Here is a 21,546-nt window from a genome sequence, read left to right as displayed (position 1 = left end):
GTCCCTGCATGGCTTGTGAATGAATTCTACTGATGTTGCCTTGAAGCTGAGAGCTCCATGCTCTGTGAGAACCATGGAAAAAAAAATTAAAATACTTTCTTCCCTCTCTAGCCCCATAAAGATGGTGCTTTTGAACTTCCCTTACCTTCTTCCTGCCAAAGAAGATAAACTGGTGTGGTCAGTAGAGAGTAGTGCTCTCTTTGTTTTCTTTCTTTTCAGTTGAACTTTTCTTTGCTTGACATCGATACGTGCAGTATAAATAGTAACGTCCAAGCTGTCAAGGCAGAGTTGAAAATATGGCTTATTCAAGAGCTCTTAGAATCACAATTTTATGAAGTTTTATAACTCATTTTGAAACTTCATAACATTCACACAGATTCATGAGCGTTGTTTCAGAATTTTTAGTTCAAAGCATATGAAGAGACAGAGTATTTTCTGTAAAGTGGTGTTTCTGAATGAGGCGTGTGTTGCACAGCCAGACTGTGTGTGCATGTCTGTAGAGAAATGTTGACCTCTAGTTGGACTTGAGCTGACTTCTGAAAAATCTTCTCTTCATTCTCTGATGAAAATCTTATCAAATCTTATTAAATAAAATGAAAGTTGGAAGTTAATAGATTTAGAGCAGCATACTAGCAGGGATCCAGGACGAAAGGGTTTTCTTGAGTTGTTTTCCCTGGTTTCATTTAAAATGGGATTAATAGCTAAGGTGGAGATCTGCCAAGTATTTCTAAGTATGTTTGGTTAAATCCTCTAGTTCTAATTAATAAACTTAAAATCTACCAGGTATCTGCTACCATTCTTGAATACGTTATTCAGTGCAATTCTTGCCCTTCCTAGTAGCTGGAAAATGTACCTAGAGAAATAGTGTGTTATTACAGGTCATTAATCATTTTTGTTCATGGCAATAATGAAACACAAGGATGAAGACAAGTTGAAAGATAGAAAGTGACCATAGAGGATACGTGACTGAGAATCAAGATAGTTTGAGTCCTTTTTGCCTGTCAGTATTCTTTTAATGTGAAAAAAATTGGAGGGGATTTTTAAATGTCATAAGCATATTTGAAATGAACAGTAACTGACAGTGATAGTTATAAATACCTTGATATATTTAATTGAACAGAAAAAGTAGATTAAGAGGTAGGGGGAAAGTATAAGGGGATTCATTCTATGTGCACTCACTAGAGAAATACATTACAAGATTCAGAGGCTAAAAAGGAAGCAAGTCAAATAAAAATGAGCAGTATGCTTCAGTTTTTAACAAGTTAAGTAATGGATTCAGCATCAATCAGTTTCCAGTCAAAATATTTATTTTCTTCCTTGATATTCTGTAACTCAAACAAATAGTTGTCTTTTTGTGTAGGAAGTCAACCACACTAGTCAGAACAAATCCTTCAAAAAAGATTAAAAAAAAAAAACAAAAAAAAACAAAAAAACACAACCAACAAACCATGAAGCTAATGAAAGATGTGTATAACCTGTAATAGATTACTTACCCAGCTAGATCATGAAACTTAACAACAGTGCTGGAAGTAGAGGCGTATCTGCAAGAATGCTTAACTCTTGAGAAAATCTAATTGCAATCCTGCTTTAAGTAAATATTTTTTCATATTTCTGCATTTTAGTTAGGCATAATATTCATTCTCTAGTCTGTAGCATTTTTTGCAGGTTAATATAAATGCTATTCATACTGCAGTTATAGCAAAGATGATGTGTTGTGCATACTGTTCTTGTTGCTATGTAGATACTCTTACAGATAGAGAGGCCAGACAGGCCTTTAGCTGTGAGGTACAGGAAGCCATACATTTTGAAATTCTTGGTGGGGTTTTCTTTGAGGCTTACTTTTTTTGAAAAAAGAATCACAGAGTCACCAAGGTTGGAAAAGACCTACAAGATCATCCAGTCCAACCATCCACTGATCACCAATAGTTCTCACTAAACCATGTCCCTCATCACAACGTCCAAACATACCTTGAACACCTCCAGGGTCAGTGACTCCACCACCTCCCTGGGCAGCCCATTCCACTGGCTGACCTCTCTTTCAGATAAGTAGTATTTCCTAACGTCCAGCCTAAATCTCCCCTGGTGCAGCTTGAAGCCATTCCCTCTAGTCCTATCAGCAGTTACATGAGAAAAGAGGCCGACCCCCAGCTCACTACGACCTCCCTTCAGGTAGTTATAGAGAGGAGAAAGGTCTCCCCGAGCCTCCTCTTCTCCAGACTGAAGAAGTCACAGAGCAAGCAAAAGATTGGGAAAAATGCGTCATATTCACTATCTTTGTCTATCTGTTTGCTTAACTGCTACTTTGGTAAGGAATCTACTGCCTTGATGTTTTTGAACAGCATTCTGCTATTTTAAAAGATTTTACTCTGCATAAATCTGTCAACGTTTGGTTTCAGTTAGTGCACATGTCTATAGAGCATATACTTTAAACAAATATGTCTTACTGTCCTTTTTTTTTTTTTTTTTTTTTTTTTTTTTTTTTTTAAATATTTTCAAGAACCAGACTGGCATAGGAATAAATTGGAATCTTTGTCTTTTGGGTGTATTCTCCCCTGGCTATGCATGCACACAGCCTCATTTGGTGCATGTCAGTGAATACTGCGCAATTCTTTCAGCGAATCAGAATGCAAGACCATCATGAATTTACTGTCACTGATTCTTATAGTCAGGATACGTGATTTTGGTAAAGCATCTTCTTGGCAATACTGGAAGACCTTAAGAATACTCAGAAGCCTTTCAGGAAATATTTTACTGATTGTGAGGACTTGAGATAGCACTTGTAGGTATCCACAGGATTTGTAAAGCATAGTGAGGACAAATTGGCAGTGAATGCCTGCATCTCAGACTGCCTGAACAAGGTAGGTACTGAGAGTGTCTCTATAATGTTAACGCTGATGATGTGAGAGCCTGAGTGCAGGGCTGAGTCTGAGCCCTGCAGACACATTTCAGCACGTGTGTACTACCAAATCCATCAACGTGCCTCAAGATGCATGTTCACACCACACAGCTCAGCATGAGCTGTTAACAGGTGAATACACCTGTTAACATCACACCTCAACATATGTGAATGGACTTTTACCCAATATGTGCCTCAGCATGCCTGTTCACCTGTTTTCATTTCTCCTTTCAATGTGCTGTGCCATGCCTGCATGTATATATTTACATCACATTCCTCATCACAATTGAGCATGCGCGTCCTATAGGAAAAGCAGAGCTTAATTTCATTGCAAAGTACCTTAAATGTTTTTCTTGGCTTATTGAAAGCCTAGGCGTTTGTTTAGAGAACAGGAGCAAAGCAGTGTGTAAACTTGACCTTTGCATTTAATCCAGGTCTCCGTTCTTTGGTATTCCCTTCTATTGTGACACATGACCACAAAAACAAATTTTCTAGCATTGTCTTGGGTGGATGTACTGAAAGCCCTGAGCTTATAAACTGGACCAAGTTGCATATTGAAGTAGCCCCAGAGTGGTTTTTAGCTTTCATCTTTCTAGTTACATGTTGCAGATGGTCAGTTATTATCATTGCTACAGCGAGTATTGGTTAGTTGTTTTTCTCTACATGGACTTCTGGTTACATTGTATTTCTGGGAGGAGAATGTGCCGCAGATCTGTGATGTAGCTCCTCTTAAAAAACTGCTCTGGACCTCCTGTACTTGTTTTGTTTCATTTCTGATGCTTTGAATTGGCCGTGGAGATCTGTATAGGCCAAGTACAGTAGGATAACAGGAAACCAAACGTTAGGATACTGGCTTATTTAGCAAAGTGCTGGCAGGAGGTAACATCAAGGTCTGGTCTGTGTCCCTGCCGGACCCCTACATAAGCTGGGCTGGAAGGTTCTTGCTCCTCTTCTTTTGCATGCCTAAATGTATGCACAGTGTGAACTTGAGACAAGAAAAATGCATCAAAAGATGAAGAAACAATTCCTAAGGTTCTGTGCCTGAGTAAGTTGGAGAAGCAGTGTTACAAAGGAGATAAAATCCTGGAAAGTGAAATGAAGAGAAATAGAAGAGTTAATTTGATAGAAGTGATTTCTGCCGCACATTTAACACATTTGCAACTTTTTAAGATTAGATCTGATAATAGAGATTACTTTTGACAACAATGTTGCCCTGTAGATTCCTTCCTAAAATAAAATATTTGACTTCACAGCAAAAAGCTTAGGTATTAACCACATACTCTGAAGTCGATTTCAGCCTCTGAGGCATATTCCTGGTAAGGGGACCTAACTTCCTTTGCAGCCCAAGCTCAAAGGTTTGATTTAGTTTCTTTCCCTGGGCTTATGCTTCTCAAATTGCCGCAGGAAGGCATTCACATTGCCTCAGGAAAAGAGTTCTGCATTTGGTCTACCAGTTATTGACCCTTTCCTGTGCAAGTTCTGAACTCCTCCGTTCTTCTGACCCTGGAGTGGTGTCAACTGGACTTAAACTGCAGCAACAGAAATAATAAATAGCCTTTAAACTTCTTGGTAATGAAGAGGTGATTTGAAGAGAGAAACCTCCCTAAGGATGGAGAGAGTTTCAGCACAGGCAGTGGGGAATCCAAAGGAAGAGCAAGGAAAGTTTTTGTTGGTGTCCCAGAAAAACATGAATGTCACTGCTTGTGTCATTAGCCTTGAGATAATCCTTCTGTTGGAGTGCAAGCAGCAAGAAACCAAGCTTTAAATTTATTATACTGTCATCTCTTAAAATATTTCCTTTAGTTTTAGAACTGGAAGCAAAGAAGGCTAGTATTTGAAGGTCTGTTGGCAGTCTGTGAGGTACTTATTCATGTTCCATAGGTAATTGGCAGTTCATACATTTTAAATTTTAGGAAACATCCATCTTGTATGTTCCACATTTTCAACATGACTCCTTCAAATTTTATTTTGGCTTATTTTTCTTTTTTTTTTTTTTCCTTCTTGTTTATGCCGCTCTAGGTCATGTTTTTCTGAATCAAAGACAAAAATAAAAATCACTCAAGTACCTTTAGCAAAAGCTTATGTGAAATAAAGAGATCAGAAAAGTTGGAATGGGGGTGTGGTTAAATAGTCTATGCTTCTGTCAGATTTACGTCTACTGATACGGGTATTGGGAAAGTCTTGTTCTATCCCTTCTAGCAGAAGCCATTTTAGGAGGAAAATGCTATCTCTGAGCCAAGTTTCAAAGTCTAATATTTTATTTAAGGTTTGCCTTGACACGTGTGCTAATAAACTTCTTCATTTCTTCAATTGCTGCCAGTGCTATCCTGGTGCCTGAAACAGGCATCTGTTTAGATACACAGGCATCTTTAGGTACACGTTCTTTAGATTCTTTAGATACACATCTCAGTTTAGGTATATGAAGTATTAGGAATGTTATATTGAGTTTAAGATTGTCTGTTTCTTCTGAGTTAAGTAGTAGGTGCTCAAAAAAAAAAAAAAAAATTCATCTCAGAGAACAAAGTTTCTGAACTTACCATTGAAAAGTTTCTCTTGTTTTTAGTGACCTTCTTAGTATTTGCTAACACAGTATCTGGATTCATACTCATGGTATGCGTAATGTTTGGCTTGCTTGCTCTATATGTGGGAGAGCTAGCTGTTAAGCATTATTAGCCTTCACTTCCCTAGTCCTTTCATATCCTTGCCATAAATTGGTGGTGATGTTTCTGGCTGCCAGGCTTCTATTGAGGCCAAGCAAACCAATCTATCAACTGAAACCCAGTAAATTCTCCCTCCCCAAATGCCCTCCCAAAATAGCAAGTTGATGGTGATTCCAAATCTGTAATCATATGGTCTGATTTTTCAAATAACAATTGTCAGACATTTAATATGTTTTAACCGTTTCTTGCCAGCTACCTCTTCTTTGGATAGGTGTCTTATGATATGGAAGCTGAAGAAACAATGCAGAGCTTACAAATTTGTAGGTCACACGGATGCTGTGACCAGCGTGAATTTCTCACCAGAGGGGCAGCTACTTGCTTCAGCTTCCCAGGATCGTACTGTCAGACTGTGGATTCCTTGCATGTGAGTGTCACTGGGAGATGCTAGCCATACGTTTCTTTAATGTGTAATGTGAATATTGGGGACCTTTCATGGTACATGTTTCTGTTTGCTTCTCATGTCCCAGCCTGGGTGTTGACAGATACAGAAGAGCACAGGTAGTGTGATTCTTTACTGTTTATTCTTCTAGGAAATAGTTTAGCAATTTAGAGATTATAATTTCATGAGTGTGCAGGAATACACTTGGTAATATACTTCTAGTTTAAAGGGTGTATTTCTTTTGTAAGAACTGCATGGCTGTACTTCATTTTGGAGAGACAAATGATGAAAGAAACAAGAAGTGTTTTTAAAGAAAATATTGTAATTGATTTGTCTTCTTAGACTTATTTTCAAGCAGTTGTAATTGTGAGCTATCCAGGATGACCTTGGGAAGAGTGGTGTTGTTTTAACTCTTAAACATTTTGTAGATTACTGTATCAAAATATTCAATAAATCCTTTTTCAAATACTGCATGGAGAATGGAAATGATAGTTGCAATATTTTCCAAATATTGGTCTTCTTAAATATGATCACTTTTAAGCCTATATTCTAATATTTTATCTGCAAATAAGGCAAAAAAATATTGACAGCAATGATTTAGCCAGTGTGTATTGCTTTTCTCTATTTGGATGAGATGTAGTCTTCCAAGTAGATAATTTTTTTTTTTTCATTTTTTAACCCTATTTTTATTTAATGGTGTTTTTTTGTTTTGTTTTGTTTTGTTTTGTTTTTTTCCAGTCATGGTGAATCGTCAGTACTGAAAGGTCATACAGCATCTGTCCGTAGCGTAAGCTTCTCACATGATGGCCACCTTCTAGTTTCAGCATCCAATGATAAATCAGTAAAAATATGGAGCGTTCAACGTCGGCGCCTTTTGTTTTCACTGTTTCAACACACTCACTGGGTTCGCTGTGCCAAGTAAGCTTTGGTTTTACTCTCCTCAGAGGGGCTTTCATGGTGGATTCTGTGTTCAGAACTCCTTGAAAAAGATTTTTGTTTCCTAAAACAGAACTAAGAGAGGAAAAATCTGTGAATGGTATAAGCTGATCTATTGCTAATAATAAAATTGTAATAAGCCAATATCTCACACACACATATTTTGCATTTATCTCCAAATTAAAATCTGAAAGTTTGCTGTGTGTTAATATAGTACACACATAGTAAATCAGCTATTGATTCTTTATCCTTTTACTCTAAAGGACATTTACGTCTTAGGTACTGAGTAAAGGACATTTAGGTCATATATCACTGAGTGTCTTGTCTCCTTCCACTATCCTGTATATGTCTGTGCTCTGGTAACAGCTTAACTTTGCAGCATTCACTTATGTCTAGTTTCATTATTCGTGGCAGTAATTTTCTTAACTATTCTTCAAACAATAATGGCATAAAAAAAGGTCATGAGTCAAAGTGAGTTAAATTTACAGAAGTGGAGAAGGTAAAATAAAGTCTTTGTACTGAAAGCTAAGATTAACATCCCATTTAAGGCAGAGCAGATTTTCAAAGACAAAAAAAAAAAAAAGATTGTTCTTTCATAATTTCTTTCCATATTAATGGCAAATCTCCAGCTAAGAGGCCCACTTTAAACATCTTGGGGAAGAAACATGATACTTGTAAAGCACTGAAGCCCTATAAAATTCCAAAGTATCTAACCTTGAAAAGAAAAATGGAAGCTGTTGGAAATCACAGTTTTCTGTAATTATCTCATTGGTATCTGAAATGCCAACCTTAGGCTGCTGTTACTGTTGTTTTTTTCTCTTTCCATCACTTATGGGTCTAGTATTTATTGTAGTTGTCTGTGAAATGGAAAAAAAAAAGTGTAGAGGGAAGTTTACGGTTTTATTACTTCCTAAAAAATATGAGAAATTCAAATGTTGTTTGAATGCTATTCATTCTACTTCTGGGTAGACTTTCCTGGTTCTGGTGTTTTTCTGCTTGTGTCTAGAATACAAAGTGACTGATACTTCTCAGACTAGCATTCTATACATCTCCAATTTCTATACATGTTCCAGATTTTCACCTGATGGAAGACTAATAGCATCTTGCAGTGAGGACAAATCTGTGAAGATCTGGGATACAGTAAATAAAACATGTATTGATAGTTTCATAGATTATGGAGGGTAAGTGTTGCTATAAAAAAAAGTGCAAGTGTATAATTCTAATAAGATTAAAGTTGTGTTTTGTTTTGTTAACGTGTGCTATATTTGAAGATAGGTTGTAAGTTCTTCTATCACCCATATAAGCTAAAATAATTAATTTTTTTCATTTTCCTAAATAATGCTATTTAATATTGGAACTTTGAGAACTCTCTACTTGCTGTTGAGGAGGAACGTATTTTGTTAGCTTCAGTAATCTGCCACATCTAGGTATGGAGACATTTATTTTACTTCCTACTTAAAACCTCTTGATTCTTGTGCATATCAATGCCACTATGGTCAGGAATAGATTTTGCAGCATTTTCTTCTAGGAGCTTTGTATGCAGGTATCAGTTGTGGATATCTGAGTCAGTAAGCAGTCCTTAAAAAAAAAAATACAACAAATAACAAAAAAACCCAGATTGTACAGAATCATCAGCCTTAATTAGTCTATAATTTATTAGGCACATTTTGTTTACTCATGCTTATTTAAGTTCCCTGGAAATTCAAGTGAGGTATTTCTTACATACTCAATACTTTATTAAAAAAACAAATATTTCTACCAAAACAATTAATCAGTCTATTTTTGTGAATTATATTTAGGTTTCCAAATTTTGCAGATTTCAACCCAACTGGTACATGTATAGCTTCTGCAGGTTCTAATCATACTGTGAAACTGTGGGATATTCGAATGAACAAGCTGCTACAGCACTACAAAGGTAAAAACAGCATCGTTTGTTGTGTTTTAGTAAGGGTGGGACTCTTTGTTACAGAACTTTTATATATGTGATTTCATTCCTTATTGGAGAAAGTAAAGAAACAGATCATGCTGGCATTTTGTAAATAATCTTTTTATAGCCCAGTGACCCTAAAAAAAAAAAAAAAGAAAAAGCCTCAACATAACCTGCGTTCCGATTATCCTAAACAAACATTTCTTTTAGAGTGGGGAAGTAGAAAAGATCACAGAAATTGTGTATATTTCCTTATATAAACTTTGAATATTGTCTTCTGTATATTAGTTCACAGAGCAGAAGTTAACTGTGTATCGTTCCATCCTTCTGGTAACTATCTCATCACTGCTTCTACTGATGGTACCCTTAAGATTCTGGACCTCTTAGAAGGAAGACTTATTTACACACTTCATGGACACAAGGTATACACCATAAACCTATTAAAGTGGAGATTTTAATAAGTTTCTCATTTTTTTTTTTTTTAAGTGAAAGTAACATTTGCAATGTCTTGTCATAGTTGAAGATTAAATTTCAGTGAATGGCAAAGTTTTGTTGTGTTAGTACACCTTTCTACAAGTGTGTAAGGAAGCACATCAGTTTTGGCTACAGCTGTGCAATTCAACTGTCAGTATTGCATGCATGCTTAACATTGAATAATGGTTTGTGTTATGAATTAATAATTCATTTTGGAGAGTTAATTATTTGGAACATTAGGCTTTTGTCTACTGGAAAAGAGTGTGGAACACTAGGCTTTTGTCTACTGAAAAACAGTGCTCTCCATAGGGGGAAGCTTATGGAAGATATTTTTTGTGAAGAATGATAGATTTTTTTTTTATCCTTTTCCTCCTTATGCAGAAGAAATCTTAAGTTTGATAATGAATCTCTCAAACACTTTCTCTTGAGAAATGTCATATATATTTGATCTTTTGTTTGTTTCTTTGTTTAATTTCACATAAAATCTACGGAAAGTGTCATCTTTTTTTTCAGTATCTATTACTGAAAAATAGATATATAAATGAAGCATCTTACCAAGATGTGCAACAGTAATGCATCCGTCAAATCATGCAAAAATTTTTATAGCTTATTTGCTCCTTTATTATTGAAATTGTTTTTTTTTAAAATATTAAATAACTATGATTTTTTTTTTCTTTTTCTGTGTATTAAAATACTATGACTACAGTCATAGCATTTTACTCTGCTATTTTGTTTTTTCCTTCAGGGACCTGTCCTTTCTGTGGCCTTTTCAAAAGGTGGTGAAAAATTTGCCTCAGGTGGAGCAGATGGTCAGGTTTGTAGTGTAGTCTTTTGAAATTAAATGTCTTCTCAATGTTTGTTACAGTTAATGTTAATTAGAGTATGCTGACATTCTTGGCATTTTGTCTAAGAATGTGTTATCCTAAAGTTAAATTTGGGTAGAAAAGTGGTAAATATGTTATTTAAAAACTTAAGCTTAACTATGTTAGATTGGATATTATGAGAAGGAGATAATAGGCACTTCTCTACAGGTCATTTGATTTACAGTAACAAAATGGTTTGTAATAGAAATATTTCAATTGTTGCAGTTCAGTGTCAAATAAGTTTTTTTGCAAATAATATTAATTCATACACACTCAATTTGTTTTTCTCTTCTTTTAAAGCCACTACTTTGTTTTTGCTTGATGTTTCACGTAGCACCCTTTCTAGAAATGACTTGAAAGCATTCAAAATAAATAATTTTTAAAGAAGGAAAAAAAAAAAAAGATGCATTGTATTTCATAGAGTTGATAAGAAGGACTGCTAAGATTTGCAAATATTGAAAAAATGGAAATGCTAACAAACATCCATTTTAAATTTTTCAAGCTAAAGGGAAAAAAAAATGTACTCCTTGAGCCACTAGTATAATCTTTTATTTTTTTTTATTGAAATTTTCATATGAAATTTTTTCTGTTTCTGAAGACAATTTTGATTCTTAAGGAATCCTGAATTGTCCTTATTCTCATGAGCACTTTCTTGGAGCCTAACAACCTCACTAAGGAATAGGATGGATGGCCACAGCCAGAGCGTTGCAGTGACTCTGTGTCCAAATGAAGGCTGGTGATGAGTGGTTTCCCCGAGGGGTCTTTCTTGGGACCAGTACTGTTAAATATCTTTATCAACAATCTAGATAGTGGGATTGTGTGCATCCTCATCAGGTTTGCTGATGATACCAAACTGAATGGTACAGTTGGTGCAATAGCAGGAAGGGATGCCATCTGGAGAAACCTGGACAGACGTGAAAACTAGACCCACACGAACTGAATGAGGTTCAACAAGGCCAATTGCAAGGTGTTGTGTCTGGGCAACCCCAGATATGGGTGCAGACTGGGAAAAGAACTTCTTGAGATCAGTCTTGTGAAGGACTTGTGGGTCCTGGTGGATGAAAAGCTGAACATGAGCCAGCAATGTGCTCTTGCAGCCTGGAAGGCCAACTGCATCCCAGGCTGCATCAAAAGAGCTGCTAGTAGGGTGAGGGAGGTGGTTGCTCCTCTCTTCTCTGCCTTTGTGAGGCCCCACCCGGAGTACTGCATCCAAGTCAGTGGCCCCTGGCACAGGAAAGGTGTGGAGCTGTTGGAACAGCTTCATAGGAGGGCAGCGAAGATGATCAAAGGGCTGGATTATTTATAAGGAAAAGTTGAGGGAGCGGGGCTTGTTCAGCCTGGAGAAGGGAAGGCTCTGGGGAGACCTCATTGTGGCCTTTCAGTACTGCACTAAGCGATCATGGAAGATATTGAACTTGAAATGAGCTTGTAACAATCCATCTACTTAAGATTATACTAGAAATATGATTTAGATGTAGTAGAATTTCTGCTTACAGGTTTGACCTTTCTGATGTTTACATATTTTTGCTTTTTTTCCAAAAAACATTTTTAATAGTTGCTGTAAATACTCTTGCTCTTTTAAGCAAGTGATTTTTAAGTCAGACCATGCAGAGTAGACCATGCTCCAATCTCTTTTTCTTTTTTCTAATTCAGAGGATAACTAAAAGAAATCAACATTGGTCTTCTGGAAATTGCCATCTTCTGCTAAGTGTTATGAACTTCTTTTTATTAATTTTTTCTCAGTATTTAAAGACATTTATTTAAAGACAAATATTTAAAGACAGAAATCATGAAACTTATGCTAAATTTAATTAAATGACTTACATTTCCAATTACTTTGTTACATGAAAGAGATTCCATACAGAAGTGTCTGTATTGTAGAATAGACCAGGCTTGTTCTGATGTTATGCTCTATTGATGCTAACAGCTATCAGTGAGTAGACTCAAAATAGTTACTTGCTGACATAGTGGCTTTTTTACAGGTATTACTATGGAAAACCAACTTTGATTCATTTGATTATAAAGAAGTTCTTAAACACCACATTAGAAGAATACAGACTGATGACCCTCCTCATCTTCTTGATATTTACCCAAGATCACCTCATCTCCATGATGAAAAGCTTCAGTCAGTTGAGGTGAGTGCAATAAGTGCTCCAATATATAGGAAACTGGAAACTTACGAACACCATCTGTGTAACATTTATAGTTAAATGTAGTCTGTAAGTACTAAAAAGCTTTTTGTTGCTGTGTATGATATTTTGGGAGTAATCATAGCTTACAAATTCATATTAACATTACTAGGCTAGTTGATATTGGCAAATAAGTTCTTACAGAATTCCTTTCATGTTTCTTGTGTAGGTCTGTATCCTTCTAATTAGAAAAAAAAAAAGTGCATACTGGTAGTAGTCTGGTTTCTACTGAAGTACCCTACTGAACTGTTGCAGAAGATACCTCGATGAGCAGGACAAAGTAGCATTGTTACTGAAATTCAGAAACTAGATTGTCACAAGTTACCCCTCTTTCCAAAACCTTTAGATGTTGTGAGAAGACCCTGTTATTGATCTAAAAACATATCAGGCTACATATCCACTACTAGGGTAGTGGAGTTCTTTCATGTCATTATGACATAGTAGGTCCATGTAGTCTGATTTCTTGCATCTTGTTCTGCAGATGCTTTGCTGTCAAATCTTCTGTTAGGAAGCCTTAGAAGTACTGGGAGTTGGGGAACCAAAGTGGTATGTTGAATACTGTCAGTTTGGAAAATCCTGTTGTCAGGTTGTCTGATAGTTAAGCTCAATAGGTGAATACTACAATGCTATAGACAAGACAATTGTTTGTGCATAAATCACCATGGATATGTTTGTGACTGCCATTGGTATATCTGGATAGCTTTTACTTGGTGATGATTACCTACACTTTTATATCTTTGATATTCTCCAGATGTCTCTACTGTCCAAAAGTTGAATCCAGTATATAGATCCATTAATTATTTGACTTCTGTCATTACTAATAGGGCCCTATAGAAATTCACCATTATCTGTTTTTTATTCAAATAAAATGCTGCTATGGTATTTGTTTCCTTCTCAGACTTTTCAAAGACTTAAACTTGACACTGAGAGGTGCCACTGTGTGCCTCTGCAGGCGTATTTGGCTTTCCCTATTGAATGGGCCTGAGCATGAGGACAGTATTATTACACCTTTGTAGAAAGCACAGATATGCAATCTGAGTATTATAAAGATTGAAAATATTTTGGTGGAGGTCAGGAACCCCAAAAGAATCCATCACTAAGTATTCTCACTTATCTGGTTTGTTATCAAGTTAGATGTGAAACATTCTGATCGTGGTCAGAGTAAGAGCAGGGTAATTTTTTGTATGACAACTTGATAAATAAACTTTTCTCATGGACAATGCTGTATCATTGCAAGGTCAATGAATGAAGTGTAAGTCCTGTTTGTAGCAGCCTTCAGTATCAAGGGTCAGTGTTTGAACAAACTCAGTCACAGCATTTACCATCACATTTAAACTACCCTTCCTGCATCAGCAGTTTGCTTTAGGATCTGTTCAAATTGCATACACTTAAAATACTTAAAAGCTAAGAACACAGGTTAATTTATAGTTTCAGGGTTTGGTTGAGTTCTTTTCAAGTTGATTTTTCCAGACTACTCAAATGCTTAGCAAATGAATGAGTATTTACTAAAGCAATCTTCCTTTTTTTTTTAATTTTCTTTTACTCCTGGATCCTAGGCAATCAAGATCTGGAAAAGTGTTGAATTCAGGCTACAGATAAACTAAGGTTCGGAAGCACCTAATTATCTTCACTAAAAGAGCAGATAAGGGAAATCTGATATTTGAACGTCAGGAAATTATTTACAAGCCAGTTTTGATGGATTTAGTTTAACCTATTATCTGCATTTCTGCATGGTTGTAACATTTGTAGCATTTTACAGGCTTCTGGGTTAGCTGTTCCCAGGGAGTATAGTAGTCTGAATTTTAAGACACAGCTTTGAAATATATTCTTGACTTATAAATCTTTATGGCTGTTCTTCAGTTGCCCTTCATCTATGCAATTCTTGATTATTCAGGAAACAATACACTAGGATCTGCTTCACTTTTCTAAAGCTTGTAACCATTACAATTATTCAGACAATTTGGAAATATAAGTAAGTGACTTAAAGTGCTCACTTTTCTCCATTGACCATAGAGGTAATCTTAGATGACTTGCTCAAATACAGCAGTATGTCTAAGTTTAAAATGAAGTGAACCCGAGTCACTGTCTCCTTTTGGAGCTAAGGAACTGTTGAGGGTATTTGAAAATAGTGTGCTCAATCAGTAGCACAATTTTTCTGCAGTATTCCGAGAGATGCGTTCCATTTGGTGACAATTATAGAAAGTGAAATTTCCTTTAACATGTTAAAATCCCAGTGCTATCTTTTTTTTAAAGATAAGTGTTTCCATCTTCAGCATGATAATCTAATGATAATTTAGTTTCTCATTAAAATTTCAGCGTACTTTCAGTTGCAAATATTTTCACAGATGTTTGAAATCCACATGTACACTAGATGGCAGTAGAAATAAGAATATATGGCTACTGCTTGTTTGCCTTGAGAATTCCAGTCTATGGAAAAAACAAGTGTTAATCAAGTTCAAAGCTAAATTTCTTCTTAATATGTTTGGAGAGGTTATTTAACAGCTTTTCTAGGAAATGTTTTGCATGAGTCATTTAGAACTTTATCTTTTAATTTTATTAATTTATCAATTTGCTATCTTTTTATTTAGCATCGCTGTCTTCTTATGAAAGATGAATTCTTTTTGTTTCTTTTCTTGTTTGATTTTTATCCACTTTAAAATGAAATAGATAGAATTAATTCCACCTCTGCTAAGGCTGCTGTTGGTCTATTGATTAATAGTTGAAAAAGGGAAAGTTCATTTCTCTTTGCTACTCCAGACTTCATGGTGATGTGAAAGTCATCTAGTCCTTCTTTATTTCAGCCTTTACAAACTAAATGAGCTTCCTTTTCACTTAACATGTTTAGCACAAGAAGCTGGATACATTGGGCTGTAAATCTCCATAACTGGCAGTGCTCAGCACAAAACACAATTTCGGGCCAGCAAAATATTTGGCTTTTGTGCCTTCTTATAATGCGTATGTATACTAATTTTTCCATATACGAAAAGATTATCCGAGGGCAAAGGGAGTGTCCTGTATTAGTATGGTGCAGGTTTTTATCTATATGGTGCTGAACTATAAGGTTTTTTAATTGTGGTAATCATGAAGGTAAGTGATAGTGTGAATGTTGTAAGTATACTAGCAGTGTACATGCTGGAAGTCTCTGTTTTGGTGAAGTAAAAATCTACAGAATAATTTTTAAGTCTGTATGTTTCAGCTAGAGTGAAGTGGGAACAATTTGGTGTGAACCATGGACAAACTAGAGCAGACAGCATGGGTGATGCAAACACATGACAGCTAAAGCTTTCTATAGTTTCTTTATTTGTAGTTACGGAGAACATAAACTAGCTCCAGAACTGAAAACCTACTAGCAGTGTTAATTTGGTATTCCATATAAGACTAGCTTCACTCTATTTCTGCCCTGTGCTAACACTGATTCAACTGCCTAAAGTTGTTCACTGCTCCAAGGATGACGTTTTGATATGGTACAGATTCTTAGGTGTCTGTGTCAATTAAAAAGAAAGCAGTATAACTTAGCAGTAGCACATGTCAAAACTGCAAAAACACTTTCAAATTAGTTATGCAGTTTGAAATTTTTTATGAATAATTCCTATTGTTTAGTATTTCAGCAGCAGCATTGGTCACTTTTTTTTTTTAAGTTGGATGTTTTTTGAGGTGCTACCTCATGATCATGGTAAATCTATGTCAAGCTGGTATTTTTGATTTAATTTTTCTTGATTTATCATGAAACTAAATGTTTGAGTTAGTTTTGAGGAAAAAGATGTTTATAAAATATAAATGATATCTCTAATAAATGCATGTCTGGATTCTCTTTCTGTGCTATATGATCGCATTTTATATTGTTGTGAATCAGCATCCTTCCTTTATTCTTAAGACTTGTTTTTAGCTTGTGGCGAATAGTAATTCCTCACTGAAGCTTTCAGTCTTATTTCCCTTCTTGTACTGCTGGAAATAATGAGGACTGTAATTAATTTTCAACAGGTCAACCCTATGTTTGATGTGGCTGATACACAAACAGTTGACCCACCTGTTGTAGAGATTAGTTCCTCTCCATCTTTTGGTACTCTGGTAAGTTGTCTTCTGAGCCAGAATGAAAGAAAAAAAGAAAGAAAGGAAAAAAATAGCACTGCTTAGGTAGCTTAGCTTTAACTAAAGATGTTACAGAATTTTTTATTTTTTTTTTATCTGTATGAATAAAGTACATTTTTAATAAGTTGCTGATTGTTCAGAGCTCAATATTCCAACTTCTCAATTTAAGCTTTTTCTTTTTACAGTTCCCAAGGCTAACCAGAAGATGGTGTAATAGTGAAGCTTCCACTCTGTACTAGTAATTTTATTAATGTACTAAGCAGAAATTCTAATTAGATGCCCATGTTAATTCTATCTAGACATTGCTGTTAAAATCTGGCTTTTTCTCAGACAATTTTTGTAGCTGTACTTAGCTTCAAATAATGAGAAACATTATAATGAGTAGTTGTCTCACTGATGAGATTCCAGTAGAAATTCCAATTTTTCCAGGGGAGGAAAAAAAAAAAATATTTTAGGAGAGAAATATAGGATTAGTTCCTTCTAGTGTTAGCTTTTCATATGACATTGTTAGAGCATGTGGGAGGAGAAGGATGAAATGTTTTAACCATAGTTTTGTAGGAGGAGAAATATGCTTTTCTAGTTTCAAGTCCTAGAAGATGTACTATTCTAGAATTGGTTTAAATGAAAATATCTTTTCATTCTGAATCTGTTCATGGGAAGGTATGATTTGTATCTTGAGCAATTTTAATTACCATAACAAGAATTTGTGCAGCTGAGGGGTCAATACATATCAATAGGCAGCAGGTGTGGTTTCTGCTGTTTTCCTTTGTTGTGAATGCTTTACAAAAAGGCATGTTGGGAGGGTAGTTTATAAAATGCTTTAAGGTCGTTCAGTGAAAATCATGATAGAGGTTCACATCCTGAAATAAACCTTTCCTTCAAAAACAAATAAAAATAATAATTCAATTTAAGAGATGGTATTCAGGTCACTCCAAAAGTAATGCCTTCTATTTATTTCTGTGGAAACCACAACAGATACAAAGAGCACAATAACACTACTTGATAAAGCAAATGTTCAGCTACAAAACACTGTTTTTCAACATAGTCACCAGCACTGGGCAGTTCACATGGATGAGCTGATGAACGTGCTCTTCATTTCATGGTGTGACAGCTGTGCATGGCCATCCAGAATGAGGCTTGTCTTTCATGTCGCTGTTGCCACACACTGCCTTATTGTGCTCACATCCACTGTTTGGTCTCCATAAAAATTCAGCAAGCATGGATGAGTGTCAGTGGGTGCAATTTTTTCTGCACTGAGGAATTCAATGACACACCTCTGCTTCAGACACACTTTTATGTCAGATACGACTTTGTCAGACTGCCTTTCTTCTGCCATCTGTCATATGGCAACAAAACGTAATGGAATATTGGTGGGAAGATTCAACCTCTAATGCTATACCACCAATATTCACCTCTGATGTTGTGGGCCAACATAAAAAAATAGGAGGGATTACTTTTGGAACAGCCCTGAAGCTCCATGTATTTTAAGTTGCGGTAGTTGATGTGTTATGTTTTCACAATACAATATGGATCTTTGAGATAATTTCAGTCAAAAGTAATTTGCAGACTCGCAGATGTCTCTTTAGGAGGCTTGACAGATTGAGGATTGCAGTGGATAAAATTTATTGATTGTCAATTCAAAATATGCCTTGTTCACTACTTCCTGTTCTTGATACTGATCACAGAATCCAAATGTACAGCTGCACTGTAATTCTTTGTTATGTACCTATAAATCTGCCAATCATTTAATCTCCTTCCTTAATTCATTTAATATGAAAGCAGTTTATAAAATTTTATGCCCAGAACTCATTCTGGGATTAACTTGACTCACTACTGACAGCATTCTCTTCATTTCAGTATAGTTGGCTTTACATTTTTTTATTACAGAAATGTTGCTTCAAAATTCACATTCATCTCTTTTGACAGACAGTAATCACTATGTTTTTGTTTTTGCATTATCTTTATCTCCTATTCAGCTTTGGTTCTCACCTTTCTGCATCTCAGTATTCAGTCTGCATATTTTGTCTATCTAATATTGTTTCTGTATCCTTGCAATTCAGACTAGAGACACAAGGACAACTGCTTTATCTTCCATATTTTTTTCTTTAGCTAACTTTCCACTCCAGCATAGTAAGTAATACTTTGCAAAACTCTGGTCCTCCCTGCTTTATGTCATCTTACCTTTTGAGTTATCATTCTGTTCAGCATCTGTGTGCCTTACCTACATCTATTGTTTGTGGAATGATTACCTGTTTCTTAATTGGGTGAACCATCCAATATCTTGGTTGCTTTCAAAGCTATCTCGATTTCCCTAGTATGTAGAGGCTTCACGTTTTCTTTCTAAAAGAAAGGAAGATGCTGGATTTCTTCCCATCCCACCTTCACTGCCAGCTCTACCTCCTGGATACTATTTGGCATCGTGTGAATGGTACTGTGTTTGTGTATCTGTGTATTAGAAGATGTCATCAGCCTCTGGTGAAGCTCATTTTCTTCCCTGATGTGTTACCTCCAGCAACATCATACTAAACCCCTGGGTTACTCTTTTCCTACTGATTATCAAAGATAATATAACTGTATATTATTTTCTTCAGAAACTTGTCAAGACGCATCAAATCCACTTGTGGTTTTTGGTCCTACGTTCATAGGAAGTACTCTGTTCTAGGCTCTTGCTCTTCTGATAACTGAAGTTCTTAGATCAGGTTATCAGATTACTTTACAAAAGACCACCATTTAGCTGCTTTATTCTTTTTCAATCATTTTTATTTAGCTTAAGCAATTCTTCATCCATTCTGATTTATTTAGAGAGAAAAAATACACTCCGTACTTATGTATCCTTAAGGATTCTTGATCAGTGTAATTGGAGGTTTAGGTTGGATATCAGGAAAAACTTCTTTACAGAAGGGGTTGTTAAACACTGGAATAGGCTCCCCAGGGAGGTGGTTGAGTCACCATCCCTGGATGTGTTTAAAAACCACGTGGATGTGGTGCTCAGGGACATGATTTACTGGAGGGTTGTTAGAGTTAGGGTAGTATGATTAGGTTGTGGTTGGACTCGATAATCTTAAAGGTCTTTTCCAACCTGAGCAATTCTGTGATTCAATGACAGGGCCCTAAGGAGAATTTACACAACATCTTGGCAATTCCCTGAGCCACTAGTGGTAGCCAGTGATAGTACAACAGACGTACTTAACTGTTTCTATGGAAGATGAGAGTTAAAGCCTTCTTTCAGATCACTGTCTTAAGTATTTAAAGACAAACTTCTCTAGAACAAATGAAAAGCTTGTGTAGGATCTGTGATGAGTTTCCCCTAGATCCCTGAAAGATCTCCAGAGAGAATGGAAGTCTATACCAAACCATATAATGTTTTGTTGAAGCAAGAAGTATACCTTTTCCTCCCTTCTGTGCAGATAGATTAGAAAGGACATCTAATTTCATCTGTCCCCTGCCTTAAAGCAAGGCCAACTTGGATGAAGTTCTGAAGGACCTGATCCAGTTCTTTTGTGAGTGTGTGTAACGATGGAAGTCATGCCACCCATCCAGGCAGTTTGCTATGATGTTATACTGGTGAAAGTATGTGTCATAATATGTAGCTAGAATTTACCATGTTCCAATTTATCTGTTGTCCCTAATTCTGCCACAGTGATTTTCTCGTAAATTTTTGGCTCAATCTTCTCCATTTTTCACCCATTAGATATTTTAGGTGGCAGTAAGATCTCCATGTGGCCTGCCTTCTCTGAAGCTGAGCAAACCTGGTTCTCAGCCTCTCCCTGAATTTCATGTGTTTCAGGCTCTTGATCATCTTACTCTTCTCCCTCTGGATTTATCCAGGATGTCAGAATCTGTCAATGTACAGTCTTGTACTGAGAAATACCAAACTGGGCACAACTCTAGATAGTTAAGGTGCAGCTTCATACTATAGTTGTTTATTATTTACAACTACACAAATTATTAAACTCCGAGCAGCATATCTTTTCAATATTTGTACAAAGTTATATGGTATAAGGCCAGTTATTTTCAACCTTAGTGAGTAGTATGCTTTTGTCTAAGATCCAAACTGGAGCAACTTACTTCATGAACATAGTAATGGGAACATAGTCATTGTGTCAGTGTAATAACTTAAATGTAATTATCAGTACAGAGCTACTTTCTTTTGAACTGTAATCACAAAAATATTAAGAAATCCTGTCAATATATTGGTATTTTCAGCAAAATAGCTTTTTCTAGCTATTTTTTAGCTAATTTGATGATTCATTTACTTGTTTCCTGTGTGTTACTGAAATGTATATAAAAACAAGCTGTATATTCTGCGTAGCTAGTTCGCATAATGCCCTGACTTTTCTGATGTTAAGGGTGTTTATATGTTACAGTTATTGAAAATGAGGTATGTGCTAGCCTTTTACACTTCACGTTCACTGAACTGGGGTCAAGTTTTTGGGGCTACATGAGTGGGTTCTTTTTCACCTCTATCTTACTGAAGACCCTGAAAACATTACTGCCTCTCTTCCAACCACTCTTTTCTGTGTAAAGCTTCTTAACATTGCCTTTGTTTTTTGAGCTATTGAAAAGGAAAAAATGGAGGTCTTGTTTCCCTTTTTTTTTTTCTTTTGGTATGTAAGCCAATACACTCATAACCTCCGGTCCCTGATAAGCCGTTGGGAACAAGTGAAAGTTGATGATGTCTCAGTAGTTTTTACTGACAGCAGCAGGAAATCACTGTAGAGGCTCTCTAATGTTCCATCCCCTGACCTTGCTCATGTAAACAGGATTTGGAGGAAGCAAAGCAATGTACTGTAATCTGGAAGTCAGAAAGTCTGCACTGACTGTGAGATGTTTGCTGTTCTTTCTTTTCCAGTACTGGTTAACACTGAAAGAAAAATGTGCTTTTTATTTATTGCAGTATGGATTGTTAAGACTGTAGATTAATTATTGGAAGGGGAAAGATTGTTCCTGTTTGGGACAAAAGGAACATGCTGTGTTTTAATATAGGAAGTGACCAAATAAATTCTCCTCAAAACTTGTAAAATATTCAAATAAAAATATGTAATTTTGATTCCTTGAGATCAGGCATTATTA

General features: G+C 35.9%; 1 protein-coding gene and 1 long non-coding RNA gene across 3 annotated transcripts in view; one reads left to right on the top strand and one right to left on the bottom strand.

The window, feature by feature from the left end:
- POC1B (POC1 centriolar protein B) overlaps positions 1-21,546 on the top strand; it is a 42,559-nt gene that overhangs the window by 7,482 nt on the left and 13,531 nt on the right. Inside the window, exons 3-10 of one of the 2 annotated variants that reach the window (XM_085222712.1) lie at positions 5,809-5,980; positions 6,734-6,913; positions 8,005-8,112; positions 8,731-8,846; positions 9,147-9,280; positions 10,078-10,146; positions 12,178-12,330; positions 16,366-16,452. In XM_085222712.1, the coding sequence (XP_085078838.1) occupies positions 5,809-5,980; positions 6,734-6,913; positions 8,005-8,112; positions 8,731-8,846; positions 9,147-9,280; positions 10,078-10,146; positions 12,178-12,330; positions 16,366-16,452 (1,019 nt within the window). The remainder of the gene's footprint in view (positions 1-5,808; positions 5,981-6,733; positions 6,914-8,004; positions 8,113-8,730; positions 8,847-9,146; positions 9,281-10,077; positions 10,147-12,177; positions 12,331-16,365; positions 16,453-21,546) is intronic. The other variant, XM_085222718.1, reaches the window with a different exon arrangement.
- Positions 6,638-21,546, bottom strand: part of LOC146545265 (uncharacterized) — a 33,881-nt gene continuing 18,972 nt past the window's right edge. Inside the window, exon 2 of the long non-coding RNA XR_014882999.1 lies at positions 6,638-7,006. This is a non-coding gene — a long non-coding RNA (uncharacterized LOC146545265). The remainder of the gene's footprint in view (positions 7,007-21,546) is intronic.

The sequence above is a fragment of the Meleagris gallopavo genome, chromosome 1 (genome assembly GCF_905368555.1).
Source record: "Meleagris gallopavo chromosome 1, MGAL_WU_HG_1.1, whole genome shotgun sequence".
NCBI classification, from domain to species: Eukaryota; Metazoa; Chordata; class Aves; order Galliformes; family Phasianidae; genus Meleagris; species Meleagris gallopavo.
This window is presented reverse-complemented; position numbering and strand designations above follow the sequence as displayed.